The sequence below is a fragment of the Nycticebus coucang genome, chromosome 10 (genome assembly GCF_027406575.1).
Source record: "Nycticebus coucang isolate mNycCou1 chromosome 10, mNycCou1.pri, whole genome shotgun sequence".
Classification (NCBI taxonomy): Eukaryota; Metazoa; Chordata; class Mammalia; order Primates; family Lorisidae; genus Nycticebus; species Nycticebus coucang.
In genome coordinates, this window is record NC_069789.1 from 17,110,032 (window position 1) to 17,130,277 (window position 20,246).

At 39.2% G+C, this 20,246-nt stretch overlaps 1 protein-coding gene across 1 annotated transcript in view; it reads left to right on the forward strand.

Moving 5' to 3' along the window:
• The window catches only part of LOC128597423 (disrupted in schizophrenia 1 protein-like), a 284,982-nt gene that overhangs the window by 121,840 nt on the left and 142,896 nt on the right, over positions 1–20,246 (forward strand). The window contains exon 4 of the mRNA XM_053607790.1: positions 151–220. Coding sequence (XP_053463765.1) covers positions 151–220 — 70 coding nt within the window. The remainder of the gene's footprint in view (positions 1–150; positions 221–20,246) is intronic.

A 20,246-nucleotide genomic window follows, 5' to 3' on the forward strand; every position in this document is an offset into this window, starting at 1 on the left:
ATCTAGCATTAGAAAAATGTACATTTAAAGAAGAATAAATAAGTTCAGTTTTGAAGTTTATAAATGTTCTAAGTTTTCACAAAATAATTTTGCTTGAATGTTATTCTAACTTTTTTTTCACTTCCCTCCCCCCACTTCAAACTGACATAGGTAACTTCCTTAAGGTTAAAGCTTCAGAAACTTCAAGGAGCAGCAGTTGAAGATGACGATTATGACCAAGGTGAGCTTTAATTTGTTTCTTTTCCCCACAAAGCCCCACTTCTCTGTCTCTCCTTACTCCTCTCACCTGCACCCCAAGGCACTGAGCAAGCTGCTCCTTGGATCATGTCCACTGGGGGGTGCCACTGACTGCCTTTCAGCACTATAGTTTTGTGTATTTCAAAGCATTTTCTGAGCATTACTCCTTTGGGTTTTCAGTATCACTTTATTGATTTTCCAGAAACACTTGGAGTTCTTCCACAATAAAAATTATGCTAACTTATCATTTGCCTAGATATGGTGTGGTACCTATAATGCATTTACCAAAAAATATTTGTTGAACACCTGTTATGTGCTGGATAGTGTGGAAGGCCATGGGAACTCCCTGTGATGCTGCTATAAACCTTCTGACTTTGTACCATCCAGGATTAGAGATAGGAAATGAGATAATTCAGGAGATATCAGGCTGTGCCAGAGGGGAACGATTACATGCATCAAATTTTCATACCCATGGCCTAAAATACTAAAGGTAGAAAGGAGAAGTTAAACATTAGAAGATAGAAGAGTTGGCCAGAAGTCAGAAAAAAACAACTAAAATGAGGCACTGAAATAGGCGTTGGTCCGGAAGCAAATGGGGGCTGATGTGGGGGGGTGACTGGGAGCAGGACACACGGAGCCGAAGGAAGGCTTCAGGTGTGATTAGCCTGGGAGAAATCTTAAGGATGTTAGAGGCTGACTGTATAAGATCTCACACCCATTTCCGCTGGGCATGGGAAGGAGAGAAGACTTAAAACGATGTCTAGGTTTTCCCAGACATCCATCAACCTGATAGGGACTCTGGTTGATGGATGAGTTTAGTACATCCAGGGTTGGTCTGGAAATGGAACGTGGATTTAAAGATTCCTCTGGAAGCTGGTTAGCCTTAAAGCACACTGGCAGGCACTTATACATGGATCCACATGCCACCGCCATTCTAAACTTTCCAAATCTGTCACCCTGGGTCAGTGCGTGGAGAGGTAAGTGTTCTTGTGACATGTATGGCCTATGGTGGGGAGGCACGCCATACCTGTGTCAGGGAGTTAATAAATGACTCGCCACCTGAGTGCACAGAGGCCATCAACAGCAAGCTAGGGTGGGCAAGGGAAAGGACTCCTGCCATTTCAAGGGAGCTCAATGTCCAGCTCATCTGCAGAGCCCAGGGTGGCTTGAGGGTACAGGAATGTGAAGAATGTCTGTTAAGCATGCATTCTGTACAACAGTGCGTCTCATTCTTCAATGTATACCTGAATCACCTGGGTAGGTAGCTGGCTAAAATGCAGATTCCAAGTTGGTTTGGGGTGGGCCCAGAGAATTTATCTCTAATTAGCTCACAAATGCTGCACATGCTACTGGCTTGTGAGCTACACTCTGAGTAACAGTGGCATATAAGGAGTCAAAACAACGTGATTTAAAAAGACACACCAAATGCTGTCCTCAAGATTTACATCTCAGGGTGCATAGAGCCCAGCTGGGGATAATGCACAGTACACAGTAAGGACAAAAAGCTATATACATAATATGTCCCTTAAGACTAAGAGTTACAAAGGGACTTTCGAAAGGGGAGAAATCACTTCTGCTCGAGGTTGGGGTGCATGAAGGATGGGCGCTATGGAGGAGGCGACAGTTCAGCTGCCCCTGGGAGAATGAGCATGATGCAGCTGGCAGGGTGCTAAAGGGAAGAAAAGAGGTAGGAAGGTTCTGTTGCCACTAGCCACCGACCAAAAGTCTGGTTGGCTTGAAATGAGACTGGAAGCTGCTGTTGTCTGAGGGGCCCAGGGCTTAGGCCAGCACATAGTGGGTGATCAGTACATTCTTGTTGATTGCCAAGTCATTAGGAAAGTTTGGATGACTTTGAGGTAGACAATTTGTTGCAATGAGATTTGTTGAAATAGGATTTAAATACAATTTCCTTTCCAATCTAGTTTAGCCAGGGTTACTAATAATCTTTTTTAGAATTTCTGAGATATTTTTTAATGCTCTATGTTTGAATTTTCTTCTTTTGCACTCTTAGGAGCGGCTGTACAGCCTGGCACTGTCTCCAGGGAAAGGAAACCAAGAGGTCAGCCAGGAGAAACCAGAGGGGGGCCTTCTCTCCCTTTGTTCTTGTTGCTTTTTTTTCCTCTTTCTTTCTTTTTTTTTTTCTAGTTTCACTCATAAAAATGACTTCATGTTCCAGAGGAAAGAGCAATTGGCCCAGAATAGAAATTTCCATGTTTTATCTTATCAAAGTGTTGGCACATTTGCCCACGAATGCCTTGTGGAAACCTTCCCAGGGCTTTAAATACACGTCTCCCTTGCTGGGGAAGTAAAGTTAATATTTCCTTATATTCTTGTGTAAGGCTGGGAGGGCTTGGAAGAAAAAGAATAATGCTGTTTGGTTTTGTGTAAGGTCTTTCTCCAGGAGGCTCTATCAGTTTCATCTCATTAATGCATGTCTCCTGCCTGTGGTCAGCTGAGGGGCAGTCTGAGACCTCGGCATTCTACAGAGGAGGACCTGTGGCTCAGACACTGGTGCTGAGAAGTCAGGTTGTGTGGACAGTGGTTTTCCACGTGGCTTCTGTTCTAGCTGTTCCTGCAGGGGTTTATGCCCCCGAATGTTCTCCTGGCTGCCCATGTTCCAAGTCCACTAGGGACCATGCATACTATTTTGCTTCCGAAGTATGAAAAGGGGAGATTGTGAAGAGGAAGGAGCCAAACTCCAGGAATTCAGCATTTCAGTGATTCCTATCAATGTGATAAATAGCACAGCCAGCTTTGACCTGCTTGTGTGGAGAATTTTCTTCTTAGAGTGGAAATGTATCCAGCATGGAATTACTTTCTCTATCCTTTGTCTCAACTCATGTCCATTATGATAAAATTCTACTACATGTGTAATAAACATTTGAGGCATTGAAAGAGAAATGATCACAGCAGAGGTCAACTATAAAAACACTCCAGGGTGAGACCAGCTCTCATCTAAATTACCATAATCTCCATTTTTCTGAATTCCATCTTAAACAAGGCAGTTATTCTTCTGGTGATAGTGAGCAAATTACCCAATCTGTCACCTTTTTCTTTCATGGGGGAGCTTCCCTACAGCTCTCTCCTGGGGGAGCATCTGAGAGGCTTCCTGGAGCCCAGTGGTTGGAATCAGGATCCCTGCCACAGAACTGTAGATGGGACTGAGCACAGCAAAACCCCACAGGCTCCTTTTCATTGTGTTTCACTCCAGGCCAGAAAGAAGAAAACAAGATTGACTAGAATCTGGCCATTTTTACATCCAGACTGCCAGAGTCAACGGGAGGCAGATGCCGTTTCGGGCCCATGGAACAGAAATGCCCCTTGTGGTGGCTGCACTTGTTCTACTTTCGGACTCAAAAAGTAGACTGTATTAGGAGTCTGCTCAGAGAAAGCGAGAGGGCCAGCGACACCGCCACCTTAAAATCTGTACAGACAAAGGAGTACGTGTGAACACAGGCGAAACTTCTCCCACAGCTCCCTTGAACAGGCCCTTGTCTCCCCCTCCCTGAACCCAAGGACGTTCTAATTCTATTCTGCTCTTTATAGAGCTCTGCCTCCCTTTGCTGTGAGAGCTGCTTACAGCATCCCCTTGTCTTGAGATGATAACAAAATTTGTTGGTTTAAAAACAAAATCAGCAGCTCAAATCTCAAGGAGGGATGTTGGACTCACAGCACCATTAGCGCTCATGAAAAATGCCAACATTTATATGGGCAAACACAAATGTGTGATGCTTAGAGTCACCATTGGGTGTGATCTCTGCCCTTAACTTACAGAATTGTAAGTTCTCTTATAAATGGCACAAGAACAAAGAAATAACTCAACCAAGTAAAGGAAATGGCATTTTATATATATCCTCTTCCTAATATGTTTGTTTCATTGTATAGTTCATGCAGTGGTTATGATTATAATTCTGAATGTTGAAATCCCAAAAGATTAAAATCCATAAAAAGTTAAAATCCCTAAAATCCTGAAAATCACAATTCCTGAAGATTAAAATCTTGAATGTTAAAATCCTGAAAACTGAATTGTAAGGTAGGGACATAGTACATTTTTGGTTGTACTTAGGATGGTTGCGTCATGTTAAGTGGGACTATTACCCTGTAACTGTCTTTACGTGGAAATTCAGCATGGTTTAAGCAGATGCATATGGGTGCCAGGCTGACAAGGGGTGGACTTGTGCATTTAATTTCCCATGGGAACTTGTCTGGGTTGAAGGATCCCTTGAAACCTGGTGAAGCATTATTTTGGGTGTGTCTGTGAGGGAGCTTCCAGAGATGATTTTAAGTCTGAGTGGACATGTTAAGTGGGACTATTACCCTGTAACTGTCTTTACGTGGAAAGTCAGCATGGTTTAAGCAGATGCATATGGGTGCCAGGCTGACAAGGGGTGGACTTGTGCATTTAATTTCCGATGGGAACTTGTCTGGGTTGAAGGATTCCTTGAAACCTGGTGAAGCATTATTTTGGGTGTGTCTGTGAGGGACCTTCCAGAGACGATTCTAAGTCTGAGTGGACTGGCCGGGGCAGATCTGCCCTCAGTGTCAGCAATCACATTCCATCGCTGGGGCCCACAGAGAACATATGCAGAAGGGAAATGGGTCTTTCTCTGAGAACTGGGACAGACTTCTGCTTCCATGGACATCAGATATTTGACTCCGTAGACAATGATTTCTCACAGTTGACCGTGAGCACACATATAAAAGCATGGAAACTTTCTCAATAAAGGACGAGAGAGGGCTTTTGGTACATCAGCATTTCTGAAAGACAAAATTTGTCAAGATCTCTTCTCTTTGGGTGACTGCGTGTGACTCCTCTTCCTGTTCTGCCCTATGCCAGGCACTTTCCCATGTCATCTGATGAAGTCCCCTGGTCACTGTGGGGAATTATTGCTACCACTGCTTTTCCATTGAAGCCACAGAAGCTACTTAGAGGGAAAACTAGGTGTGCACTCTGGCTGCCCTATGGTTTGGCTTCCTGTCTCTACTGGGTCTAGAAAGAACACTGTTTCTCCCAGTGTGACCGAGTGAGCTTTGTAGACCGTTGAGGACAAACCTTAGCTAGGAAGTTTCTGAATTCCGGAAATGCTTATTTACATGACAATTTGGAAAGGAACAGATGAGCTCTGCATCAGGGTGCACTAGGAAAGCTTTCCATAATTTCACCTGGAAAATTAGTCTATTAGGAAATTAACACTTGCGTTATTTTAAGTTTAACTTCTAGCATTATTCTCAGAAGAGTATATAAGCTTGTATGTCTGCCTCCTCTCTTTTTAAGCAAATACTTAAAAATTGGGAGATGAACTACATTAAGACAAACATATCATGGAAAAAATACATACAAGATTTCATTTGTTTAGCTTGGTTGCCTTGTCCTACTTTCTTTTCCTGTTTACAGGAGAATATACAATTTCACAACTTTGGGCAGAGATCTTAGCCAATGGCCACTTTGAGCATCACCCATTTGTGTTTGCAGGTTTAAGTCTTGGCATTTTCCATGAGCACTAAGGACACAGTGAGTCAGGTGACACCTACTGGAGATTCATTCAAGCTCTGTGCATAGACCCCAAAAGTTTATTCACATACAATATATTTTCTTCTCCTTGGCAGCATAAAATGTGATTTTAGTGTGCTGCCTTTTCTCTTTGGAGTTCCACCTGTGTGCACGCTAAACTCTTGGGTCTTGGTGCGATTTCTTAGAACTCCTGCAGCTCTGGAGGTAGAAGCTCAGTGTCACGGACATCTTGATACCTGTATCACAGTAGCTCCCCTCTGAGAATGTGGCTACACTGCTTTGCATTCTCTGTGAGGAAACCCATTTGCCCTGTAAGCATTGCTTGGAGTGTTTTCAGGGCACATTGTCCATGATAAAACCTAACAGCTCCAAGGTTAGATGTGCTGCTGAATACAAAACACCCCCCTCCCCCAAATTATTTTTCTCTTCCTCCTCTCCCTAACTAGGTGATTAGTTGGAACTTGGTCACACTTTCCTATAAGCCAAGCTGCAGAAGGCTGTTGTGCTAAGAGTGGAAGCAACCTCTTTCTCTCATTTTATGCATCTGCCTGTGAGAATCTGCACATGACATGGGCTTCCCATGCTGTGGAGTTTGGTGGATGGAGCAGGAAGTCCTTCTTGCATTTGGACAACTGATTTTGAAGCTGCTCTTACAGATTTTCTGTGTTCCTGTCACCCCCATGGAGGGATCCCAGGTAGACAAGCCTACGTGAGGGAATGCTTCATGTGGACCCCAATAACTTAGCTGCTCTGTAGAAGGTGGTCAGACAGGATGAGGCAGTGTCTTAGCTTGTCTGGGATGAGCTCTCTGGTATAACCACTTTTTCTAGGAGGGTACTTAGGACTTTAGAAATGTCAGTAGTTTCAATTTACTTCTGGAAAAATTTTGAAAATCTGTCTCCTCTTTGTACTGATTGAGAAATAGGTAATAGAAATTGGAGGGACGTGCCTATGATCAGAGTCAAACACCTAATTGAGACTGAACTTTTCTACTACAATCATTTTAGGTCTAAACTATGTCTGTATTTGGCACAAATGGTTGATTGTTCCTCAGTTGGAGGAGTGTCTTAGTCTGATTCTCTGTCATAATGAAGTAGTACAGATTGAATGGCTTAAACAATCAAAATTGATTTTCTCACAGTTCTAGAAGGTGGAAGTCTGAGATCAAGGTGTCAGGAGAGTTGGTCTTTCTCCTTGGCTTGTAGATGGCTGTCTTCTTCCTGTGTCCTCATGTGGTCTTCCCTCTGCATTCATCTGTGTCATATTGGACTGGGAGGCATCCTCATGACTTCATTATAGCTTAATTACTTCTATCAAGACCCTGTCTCCAAATAAAGTTACATTTTAAAATCTTGGGGTTTGGACTCCAACTTAGGAATTTGTGAGGAGGGGAGAAAATTCAGCCCATAACAAGGGGCCTAAAGGGTTCAGAGCAGAGCTAAATACAAAACACATTTGTGCATTTCTATAAAATTTGAATATTTTGGTTTGACCACTCTGTGGTCATATGTAGAAATTTGATAGAAACATTTAAAAAAAAAAAAAAACCCAGACTTTTTGACAGGAGAAAGTGTATGGACTCTGCCCATAAGTGAACCTGGCTGTTTTCGGCATTCCGTTTTATCTCTAGCTAAGAGCAGAGTCTGCCTCTTAGGCCAGTATATCATGGTAGTCCTTCACACAAACAACTATTTATTGGGTATTTGTAAGGTTTATTGTGACTTAGTGCACAAAAAATGTATAAAAGATGACCTACTCTCAAGGAAAGTACAGGTAACTAGGTGGGATAAAATATAAATAATATAATAATGTGTCATTTTAGTTACCATTAGAATTGATATCTATTTTTGTATGAGGGCTTTCTTTTTTAAGAGGCATAGATGCAATTTAAACTACTTCTGGTAGAAAAGAAGACTTACTGTTTGGTGTTACCCAGGGTGGCAGAGGTGATCAAGGTTAATAGGTCCTCACTCTTTTGCCTATATTGTGGCTTACTCTTTCAAACCATGCATTTCAGTTATGTATTGTTGCATGTGATAAGCTAAATATTGCCTTCTTCCTCAGCATATCCATATTCTGTGCCCTGGAACTTGTAAGTGTTACCTTCTTTGGGAGAGAGTTTTTACAGGTGTGATTGAATTAAAGATTGTGAGATGAGATTATCTTGAATAATCTGGGGTTGCCCTATATGCTATCACGTGTGTCCTTGTATAAGAGAGGCAGAGGGAGATTAGAGAAATAGATAAGGTGATGTGATCACAGGGAAAGCAGAGATGGGGTGTCAAGGTAAGGGAATTCCAACAATCATTGGAAGTTGGAAGAGACAAGAAATGGATTCTCCCTGAGAGCCTCTGCAGGGAGTACAGTCCTATCAACACCTTGATTTCAGCCCAGTAAAGCTAATTTCAGACTTCTGGCTTCCGGACTCTGAGAGAATAAATTTCTGTTGTTGTAAGCCACTAAGTTTGTGGCAATTTGTTACAGTGGACACAGCCAACTAATATACTGCATAAAAAAACTACCACAAAACTTAGCATTTAAAACAGTGCTAGAGAATGAAGTTAGCAAAAGGACAAACTTGGCCTCTCCAAGCATTTTCTCTCCCACAGAAATACCAAAATATAAACAGAAATAGTCATAATCTACAATGTCAGAACTCCAGAAAATGTTATGAAACCAGGAAAAAGGCAACTGAAAATGGTAGGAAACTTTTCCTTTTTACTTGCTTTTGTCCCAATCCCTTCAAGAATACAATAGTTCTCTTGAAGGTGGCTTCCCATATTCCAGTGTGAGACACTGGCTCCTGATTCCAGAAGGAGCAGATTTTACATGGAAATCATTGTGAATGTCTGTTCTAACTTGTCTGGGGACTACCTGAAGGATGGACACAGGTGCTTATCTCTGTTTTGTGTAACTTAGACCTTAAGCTAGAAAAACGATAGTCATTGCATGAAAATGTTCAGGGTGAACCAACAAACTACAAATGCCTATGGAAAAGGTTATTGGTTGAAATATACAGTAAACCATCTAAAATATGGGTGCAAAAGCCAGGAGAGACTCCTTGGGAAATTAAGATAGTCAAAAGCACCGTGTATACAGGGAAATTTAGAAAGCCATACACACACTCAGGGCAAGATGCATGCTCAAAAGGAAAGGAGAGGATCTTATGTTTTCACTTGATGCTTATCCTTGGGTTCAGTACAAGTCTGGCTAAGTGTTGAAGGAGTTCTCGGCCCAGCACCAATATGCAAAGATTGAGAGAGGAAGTTTGGAAAAGCACCCAAGAAATGGACTTTATAGCCATCAAGCATAACAAACAACAAACTCTGGGGAAGAGAAGTCACATTATAATATATTTAAGTTTCCAATGTTCATCTAAGTATCACAAAGTATATGAAGAAACAAGAACCCACTTTAAAAGGCAAAACAAATGGATAGAAATCTATTTAAAGAGAGAAAATAAATAGATAGAAACCATCCCTGAGAAAGCTCAGGCATAATATTTATTGTACAAAAATGTTGAAACAATTGTCTTAATAATGTCCAAAAAACTAAAGGAAAACATGGACAAAGAACTAAAAGCAATTGGAAGAACACTATATGTGTATGAACGAAATGAGAATATTAGTAAAGAGATAGAAATTATACAGAGAGATCAAACAGAAATTCTGGGGGCGAAACTATGAAAAACTGAAATGAAAAATCTACCAGGAGGATTCAACAGAAACTTAGAGTAGGCAGAAGAAAGAATCAGTGGACTTGAAAATATAACAACTAAAATTATTGAATCTGAAAAGCAGAAAGTAAAAAGAATAAAGAAAAATGAAGATAGATGAGGGACCTCTGGGACACTGAAACAGACTGATATGCCTATATGGGAGTCACAAAAGGAGAAGAGAGAAAGGGTCAGAAAGAAGGTTTGAAGAAATAATAGCTGAACATTTTCCAAATTTGATGAAAGACATAAATCCATAAATTCAAAAGCTCAATGACCTATAAGTAAGATAAACTCAAAGAGATTCACATGGAAACACAGTATAATCCCATTGTCAAAAGCCAAAGACAGAGAAAGAATCTTGAAAGTAGCAAAAACAATGCAACTTGTCACATATAAGTGATCTTCGATAAGATTAACAGCCATTTTCTCATCAGTAGCCATGAAGGCCAAAAGGCAATTGGATGACACATTTAAAGTGTGGACAGAAAAAAATTGTCCATCAAGAATTCTATATCAGCTAAACTGTTCTTCAGAAATGAGGGGGAAATTATGACGGTCTCAGATAACAAAAGCTAAAGTTCATTACTAGCAGACCAAGAAAGACTAAAGAGAGACCTACAGGTTGAAATCAATGGGCTTATAATTTTAAAATTATAAATCTATGTTATTGGGAACACTAGGTAAATGGATGTAATTTGTGACAATAATAACATAAGAAAGGATTCCCCTTATAAGCTGTATAAGAGAAGAGATTGTGCATGCTATTGAAGTTAAGTTGGTGCCAACCTATATTGTTATAACTTAAAAAATGTAAATATAAACTCTATGGCAACTACAAAGAAAATAATAATAATATATGCAAAAATGGAAATGAGAAGAGAATAAAAGTGGTTTAGTACTTAAAAAATCAACTAAATGCAAAAGAGAAAAATGGAGGAAATAAAGGACAAATAAAGGCTTAAGACATACCCAAAATAAATGGCAAGATGGCAAAATGAAATTCTTCCTTATGAGTGACAACTTTAAATGTAAATGGAGTAAACTCCCCAATCAAAATACAGACATTGGTAGAATGGATTAAAAAAACTCAACTCTAAGAAACTACAAAGTAGACTATTTGTAAGAGACTCACTTTAGATCCAAAGATTCAAATAGGTTGAAGTGAAAGGATGGAAAAGCTATTCCAGGAAAATTATGACCAAAAGTGAGCTAGGGTGGCTAATATTAGACAAAATCAGCTAAACAAAATAATTATAAGAGATCAAGAATATTATATTTTGATAAAAATGTTAATTTGATAGGAAGATACAATACCTTTAAACATGTATGTACCAAACAGTAGAGTCTCAGAACATATGAAGCAAATATTGAAAGAATTGAAGGGAGAAATGGAGATTTCTCTAATTATAGTTGGAAATATCAGCATTCCACTTTCAATAATGAATAGATCATATAGACAGAAGATCAATAAGATAGGGGGCTTGACCAACATTATAAACCTATTGGTCCTAACAGACACATATGAGGTCTGATAATTAAGTTCATGAAGTTACCACCATGTACTTATTTTGGCATTCCTGTGCAAACAAGTTGGTAAGATGTCATAAACATCAGTATCACAGCTGTGTTTGTGTCATCATGTGGCACTGTCTTCCTGAGTGGCATTCAGCATTGTTGTTGCATGTTTTTGTGTGCTGTCACAAGAATGTTGGAGCTTGAATTACAGCAATGAACAAACGTTACATTTCTTGTTAAACTTGGCAAGAGTGGGAGTGAAATCAGGGACTTGTTAGCCTAAGGTTACGGGGATAATGCTATGAAGAAAATGTTAGTGTACAAATGGATTAAGTGCTTTTCTGAAGGGAGAGAAAGTGTCACTGATGAAGAGAGATCAGGGCATCTAGTAATGAGCAGAACTGATGAAAACATTGCAAAAATTCATTGAATTGTGTGTCAAAATTGTTGGCTGATTGTGAGAAACATAGAAAACCAAGTAAACATGGATAGAAAAACAGGAAAATCTTGGCTGGAAAAAGGTGTGATTCTTGCATCATGACAAGAGCTTACACAGCACTGTGTCTGTGAAGGAGGTTTTAGTCAGTAAACAAATAACTATATTGGAACACTCTCCCTAGCCACCTGATCTGGCCCTTTTTTCTTTACCTAAAGATAAAGGGAATCTTGAAAGGAAGACATTTTGATGAAATTTAGGACATCTAGGGTAATATGTTGACAGCTTTGATACCCATTACAGAGAAAAAGTTCCAGAATTGTTCTGAAGCATGGAATAGGTGCTGGCATCAATGCACAGTTGCCCAAGGGAGCACTTGGAAGGTAAATGTAGTGATATTCAGCAAAGAAGTATGTAGTATGAATTTGTGAAATTGTCAGACCTTGTATTCAATGCCCCACCCAACATCAGTACAATACACATTTTTCTCAAGTGCACATGGATTATTTTCCAGAATAGACCATATGTTAGGCCATGAAACAAATCTCAATATTTTATACTTTTGAAGAGAGAAATCATACAAAATACCTTCTCCAGCTACATTGGGATGAAGCTAGAAATTTAAACCAGAAGAAAACTGAAAAATTCACAAATATGTAGAAACTAAACACCACACTCTTAAACAAGTAATGAGTAGAGAAAAATCACAGGAGAAATTAGAAAATATTGAGAGATGAATGAAAATAAAAATATGACATAACAGAACTTATGGGATGTAACAAATGCAGTGCTTAGAGGGAAATTTATCACTATAAAAACTACATTAGAAAAGAAGAAAGATCTTAAATCAGTAACCTAACTTTACACCTCAAGGAAGTAGGGAAAAAGCAAACTAAGACCAAAGATAGCAGAAGGAAATAAGAAATAAAGATTACAGCAGAGATAAATAGAAAAGGAAAGAAAAAAATAGGAAGAATCAATAAAAACAAAATTTAGTTTTTGAAAGCATCAGAAAAATGGACAAAGAAAAAGAGAGAAGATAGAAATAACTAAAACTAGAAATGAAAGTGGGGATATACAGAAAGAAAATGATTATAACAATATTATAAATAATTTCATGCCAACAAACCAGATAACCTAAATGAAATGGAAAAAATCTTAGAAAGAGATATAAACCACCTAAACTGACTCAAGAATAAGTAGAAAATCTCAACAGACCTAAAGGAAGTAAAGAGATAGAATCAATAATTTAAAACTTTATAATAGTGAGTTCAGGACTAGGTGGCTTCACTGGTAAATTCTTTTTTATTTTTTTGTTTTGTTTTTGTTGTTGCGGATTCATTGAGGGTACAATAAACCAGGTTACACAGATTGCATTTGTTAGGTAAAGTCCTGCTTGCCCCCAAAAGGTGTGGCACACACCAAGGCCCCACCCCCCTTCCTCCTTTCCTTTCTCTGCTCTCCCATTCCACCACCCCCACCCCCACCATGACCTTAATTGTCCTAATATCGAAATTGAGTACATAGAATTCATGCTTCTCCATTCTTGTGATGCTTTACTAAGAATAATGTCTTCCACTTCCATCCAGGTTAATACAAAGGATGTAAAGTCTCCATTTTTTTAATGGCTAAATAGTATTCCATGGTATACATATACCACAGCTTGTTAATCCATTCCTGGGTTGGTGGGCATTTAGGCTGTTTCCACATTTTGGCGATTGTAAATTGAGCTGCAATAAACAGTCTAGTACAAGTGTCCTTATGATAAAAGGATTTTTTTCCTTCTGGGTAGATGCCCAGTAATGGGATTGCAGGATCAAATGGGAGGTCTAGCTTGAGTGTTTTGAGGTTTCTCCATACTTCCCTCCAAAAAGATTGTACTAGTTTGCAGTCCTACCAGGAGTGTAAAAATGTTCCCCTCTCTCCACATCCACGCCAGCATCTGCAGTTTTGAGATTTTGTGATGTGGGCCATTCTCTCTGGGGTTAGATGGTATCTCAGAGTGGTTTTGATTTGCATTTCTCTAATAGATAGGGATGATGAACAGTTTTTTATATGTTTGTTAGCTATTCGTCTGTCTTCTTTAGAAAAGGTTCTATTCATGTCTCTTGCCCATTGATATATGGGATTGTTGGCTTTTTTCATGTGGATTAATTTGAGTTCTCTATAGATCCTAGTTATCAAGCTTTTGTCTGATTCAAAATATGCAAATATCCTTTCCCATAGTCTATTTGTAGGTTGTCTGTTTGCTTTGATTGTTGTCTCCTTAGCTGTACAGAAGCTTTTCAGTTTAATGAAGTCACATTTGTTTATTTTTGTTGTTGTTGCAGTTGCTATGGCAGTCTTCTTCAGGAAGTCTTTCCCCAGGCAAATATCTTCCACTATTTCTCCTATAGTTTCTTTGAGGATTTTTATTGTTTCATGCCTTAAATTTAAGTCCTTTATCCATTTTGAATCAATTTTTGTGAGTGGGGGAAGGTGTGGATCCAGTTTCAGTCTTTTACATGTGGATATCCAGTTCTCCCAACACCATTTATTGAATAGGGAGTCTTTCCCCCAAGGTATGTTCTTGTTTGGTTTATCAAAGATTAGGTGGTTGTAAGATGGTAGTTTCATTTCCTGGTTTTCTTTTTTTTTTTTTATTGTTGGGGATTCATTGAGGGTACAATAAGCCAGTTACACTGATTGCAATTGTTAGGTAAAGTCCCTCTTGCAATCATATCTTGCCCCCATAAAGTGTGACACACACTAAGGCCCCCCCATCCCTCTTTCTGCTTCCCCCCCCCATAACCTTAATGGTCATTAATTGTCCTCATATCAAGATTGAGTACATAGGATTCATGCTTCTCCATTCTTGTGATGCTTTACTAAGAATAATGTCTTCCACTTCCATCCAGGTTAATACAAAGGATGTAAAGTCTCCATTTTTTTTAATGGCTGAATTATTCCATGGTATACATATATCACAGCTTGTTAATCCATTCCTGGGTTGGTGGGCATTTAGGCTGTTTCCACATTTTGGCGATTGTAAATTGAGCTGCAATAAACAGTCTAGTACAAGTGTCCTTATGATAAAAGGATTTTTTTCCTTCTGGGTAGATGCCCAGTAATGGGATTGCAGGATCGAATGGGAGGTCTAGGTTGAGTGCTTTGAGGTTTCTCCATACTTCCTTCCAGAAAGGTTGTACTAGTTTGCAGTCCCACCAGCAGTGTAAAAGTGTTCCCTTCTCTCCACATCCACGCCAGCATCTGCAGTTTTGAGATTTTGTGATGTGGGCCATTCTCACTGGGGTTAGATGATATCTCAGGGATGTTTTGATTTGCATTTCTCTAATATATAGAGATGATGAACATTTTTTCATGTGTTTGTTATCCATTCGTCTGTCGTCTTTAGAGAAAGTTCTATTTATGTCTCTTGCCCATTGATATAAGGGATTGTTGGCTTTTTTCATGTGGATTAATTTGAGTTCTCTATAGATCCTGGTTATCAAGCTTTTGTCTGATTGAAAATATGCAAATATCCTTTCCCATTGTGTGGGTTGTCTCTTTGCTTTGGTTATTTTCTCCTTAGCTGTACAGAAGCTTTTCAGTTTAATGAAGTCACATTTGTTTATTTTTGTTGTTGTTGCAATTGCCATGGCAGTCTTCTTCATGAAGTCTTCCCCCAGGCCAATATCTTCCAGTGTTTTTCCTATGCTTTCTTTGAGGATTTTTATTGTTTCATGCCTTAAATTTAAGTCCTTTATCCATCTTGAATCAATTTTTGTGAGTGGGGAAAGGTGTGGGTCCAGTTTCAGTCTTTTACATGTAGACATCCAGTTCTCCCAACACCATTTATTCAATAGGGAGTCTTTCCCCCAAGGCAAGTTCTTGTTTGGTTTATCAAAGATTAGGTGGTTGTAAGATGTTAGTTTCATTTCTTGGTGTTCAATTCGATTCCAAGTGTCTATGTCTCTGTTTTTGTGCCAGTAGCATGCTGTCTTGAGCACTATGGCTTTGTAGTACAGACTAAAATCTGGTATGCTGATGCCCCCAGCTTTATTTTTGTTACTAAGAACTGCCTTAGCTATACGAGGTTTTTTCCGGTTCCATACAAAACGCAGAATCATTTTTTCCAAATCTTGAAAGTACGATGTAGGTACTTTGATAGGAATGGCATTGAACAGGTAGATTGCTTTGGGAAGTATAGACATTTTAACAATGTTGATTCTTCCCATCCATGAGCATGGTATGTTCTTCCATTTGTTAATATCCTCTGCTATTTCCTTTCTGAGGAGTTCATAGTTTTCTTTATAGAGTTCCTTCACCTCCTTCGTTAGGTATATTCCTAGGTATTTCATTTTCTTTGAAACTATGGTGAAGGGAGTTGTGTCCTTAATTAGCTTCTCATCTTGACTGTTATTGGTGTATACAAAGGCTACTGACTTGTGGACATTGATTTTATATCCTGAAACATTACTGTATTTTTTGATGACTTCTAGGAGTCTTGTGGTTGAGTCTTTGGGGTTCTCTAAGTATAAGATCATGTCGTCAGCAAAGAGGGAGAGTTTGACCTCCTCTGCTCCCATTTGGATTCCCTTTATTTCCTTGTCTCGCCTAATTGTATTGGCTAGAACTTCCAGCACTATGTTGAATAGTAAAGGTGACAGAGGACAACCTTGTCTGGTTCCAGTTCTAAGAGGAAAAACTTTCAGTTTTACTCCATTCAGTAAAATATTGGCTGTGTGTTTGTCATAGATAGCTTCAATCAGTTTTAGAAATGTGCCAACTATGCCTATACTGTTCAGAGTTCTAATTAGAAAAGGATGCTGGATTTTATCAAATGCTTTTTCTGCATCTATTGAGAGGATCATGTGATCTTTATTTTTGCCTCTGTTAATATGGTGGATAACGTTTATGGACTTGCGTATGTTAAACCAGCCTTGCATCCCTGGGATGAAGCCTACTTGATCATGATGAATGACTTTTTTGAAGATAAGCTGTCATCTATTGGCTAGGATTTTGTTGAGAATTTTTCCATCTATATTCAAGAGTGAGATTGGTCTGAAATTCTCCTTTTTGTTTGGGTCTTTTCCTGGTTTTGGTATCAGGGTGATGTTTGCTTCATAGAATGTGTTGGGGAAGATTCCTTCTTCCTCAGTTTTTTGGAAAAATTTCTGCAGTACAGGAATAAGCTCTTCCTTGAAGGTTTGATAGAATTCTGGAGTGAAGCCATCTGGACCAGGGCATTTTTTAGTTGGAAGCTTTTTTATTGTTTCTTTGATCTCAGTGCTTGAAATTGGTCTGTTCAGGAGGTCTATTTCTTCCTGGCTAAGTCTAGGGAGAGGGTGTGATTCCAAATATTGATCCATTTCCTTCACATTGTCCAATTTCTGGGCATAGAGTTTCTGGTAGTATTCAGAGATGATCTCTTGTATCTCTGTGGGATCAGTTGTTATTTCCCCTTTATCGTTTCTGATTGAGGTTACTAGAGATTTTACTTTTCTATTTCTAGTTAGTCTGGCCAATGGTTTATCTATTTTATTTATTTTTTCAAAAAAGCAACTCCTTGTTTCATTAATTTTCTGAATGATTCTTTTGTTTTCAATTTCATTGATCTCTGATTTGATTTTGGAGATTTCTTTTCTTCTACTGAGTTTATGCTTAGATTGTTCTTCTTTTTCCAATTCCATAAGATCTCTTGTGAGATTGTTGATGTGCTCTCTTTCTGTTTTTCGAATGTAGGCATCTAAAGCGATGAATTTTCCTCTCAAAACTGCTTTTGCAGTATCCCACAGGGTTTGGTAGCTTGTGTCTTCATTGTTGTTATGCTCAAGGAAGTTAATGATTTCCTGTTTTATTTCTTCCTGCACCCATCTGTTATTCAACAGAAGATTGTTTAATTTCCATGCCTTTGAGTGGGGTCAAGCATTTTTGTTAGAGTTGAGTTCCACCTTTAGTGCCTTATAGTCTGAAAAGATACAAGGTAAAATTTCAATTCTTTTGATTCTGTTGATATTTGTTTTGTGTCCCAGGATATGATCAATTTTGGAGAATGTTCCATGGGGTGATGAGAAGAATGTATATTCTTTATCTTTCCGGTGGAGTGTTCTATATGCGTCTATCAAGCATAGTTGTTCTAGGGTCTCATTTAAATTTCTTATATCTTTGTTTAATTTCTGTTTAGAGGATCTGTCCAGCTCTGTAAGAGGTGTGTTAAAGTCCCTGTTATGATGGTATTATCAGATATCATATTGCTCAGACTGAGTAAGGTCTGCTTCAAGAATCTGGGAGCATTTAAATTGGGTGCATAAATATTTAGAATTGAAATGTCTTCTTGTTGTAGTTTTCCCTTGACCAGTATAAAGTGACCATCTTTGTCTTTTTGACTTTACTTGCTTTAAATCCACATGTATCTGAAAATAAGATTGCAACTCCTCTTTTCTTCTGAATTCCATTTGCCTGAAAAATTGTCTTCCATCCCTTGACTCGGAGCTTTAATTTATCTTTTGAAGCCAGGTGTGTTTCTTGCAGACAGCAAATGGATGGCTTGTGTTTTTTAATCCAGTCAGCCAATCTATGTCTCTTCAGTGGGGAATTCAAGCCATTAACATTTATGTAGATAATTGATAAGTGTGGTAGTATTCTATTCGTCTTATTTTGTGAGAGTCCATTGCTTAGTTTTATCTTTTGCATCAGTGTGGAGGTTAGGTTCTCTCCTTTGATTTCTGAGTTCTTACTTTGCTGCTGATCCATTGTGGTGGTCAGTGTGCAGAACAGGTTGAAGTATTTCCTGTAGAGCTGGTCTTGTTGTGGTGAATTTCCTCAATGTTTGTATATCCGTAAATGATTTGATTTCTCCGTCAATTTTGAAGCTTAGCTTAGCAGGGTACAGAATTCTGGGCTGGAAATTGTTCTGTTTAAGTAGATTAAAGGTAGATGACCATTGTCTTCTTGCTTGGAAAGTTTCATTAGAGAAGTCTGCGGTCACTCTGATGGATTTGCCCCTGTAGGTCAACTGGCGCTTACCCCTGGCAGCTTGCAGAATCTTTTCTTTTGTCTTGACTTTGGACAGGTTCATCACAATGTGTCTGGGAGAAGCTCGGTTAGAGTTGAGGCGACCTGGGGTCCGATATCCCTCTGAAAGCAGTGTGTCAGAATCTTTGGTGATGTTTGGGAAATTTTGTTTTATAATATTCTCTAGTATGTCTTCCATTCCTCTGGGGCATTCTTCTTCCCCTTCTGGAATTCCTATAACTCGTATGTTGGAATGCTTCATAAAGTCCCATAATTCTGACAGTGAACGTTCTGCTTTCTCTCTCTTCTTTTCTGCCTCTTTTACTATCTGAGTTATCTCAAGAACTTTGTCTTCTACCTCTGAAATTCTTTCTTCTGCATTGTCTAACCTGTTGCTGATACTTCCCATTGCATCTTTAAGTTCCCTAATTGACTGTTTCAGTTCCTTCAGCTCTGCTATATCCTTTTTATATTCTTTATAGCGTTCATCTCTTATTTTATTCTGTGTTTGGATTTCCTTTTGGTTATTTTCCACTTTATTAGCAGTTTCCTTCATTGTTTCCATCATTTTTTTCATTGTTTTCAACATGGGTATTCTAAATTCCCTTTCTGTCATTCCTAACATTTCTGTATAGGTGGAATCCTCTGCAGTAGCTACCTCATGGTCCCTTGGCGGGGTTGTTCTGGACTGGTTCTTCATGTTGCCTGGAGTTTTCTGCTGATTCTTCCTCATGAGTGATTTCTTTTATCTGTTTCCTTGCCCTAATTTTCCTTTCACTTCCTCTTGCTCTTTAAGTTCTTGTGCCTATGGACTAAGGGTTACAGGACCAGAAGGGTGAGAAGCTTGAGGAGCAAACAAGGGATGAAAGAAAGGAAGACCGAGTGATAAGAAAAAAAAGAAAGAATGAGAAAGGAGAGGGGGTGGGGATAAGGAATATTGACAAAAAGAAGAGCGGCACAGAAAGAGGGAGACAGGGCAATATAGGTGTACAGTAGGGTACTTTGATACAACCTTAAAAAAAAAAACCCACCTTCTGGGGGTGCCCAGTGGGGTGCTTCCCTTGAGGTCAGCAGCTCTTTACTAACCTGATCAGACACAGTACCCCACCTCCACCAAGTAGAGAGGAAAGACAAAAATGCTATAAATCAAACCAAAACAAGCAAACAGAAAACTTTACGGGGATAAAATTGGGTGAAAAAACGAATGATAGCGGTAGAAACACTAGCAAAAATGAAGTTGTAGGTATTAAAAAAGGCAGCAATGGGAAATTATAATTAAACCAGAAAAATTGAGAAAGAAAAAGGGATCTGTATGGAAAAGATTGAAATTAAAAAACAAAAGAACATCAACAACGTCAAAATAAACAAACAGAAAAAAACAACCAAACAAAAAAAAAAAAAGAAAAAAATACACAACCAAAAACAAAGCAGTTTGTATATGTTATTGAATATTGTCTGGGCAACACGTGGTCTTCTGGGGTATGAGATATTAGTCACAGTTCGGATACGACTGGAGGCTGCTGATTTCTCAAACCCCAGCAGGTAGACACCCTAAATCTCTCTTCAGCCCACTTAAAAGGCACTTTGAATTTGTAAACTTGCTGAGCAGAAGCTTTCCCAGCTTTCTCGCTGGAATCACTGCTGAAGTGGCTATCCACTTACCCAGTGTGCCAAAACCGGTCTCACTCTGCCCCTGAGGGTTGGGGCTGCAAGGCGGCTCAGACCCCACCCTTAGGCTACTTGGTTGCTGGGTTACCAGCTCCCACCCGTTTCTAGCTCTGCGACCCTGAGGGCGGAGCTTGCCGGGGCAGATCACTGACAATGGTTCCGTG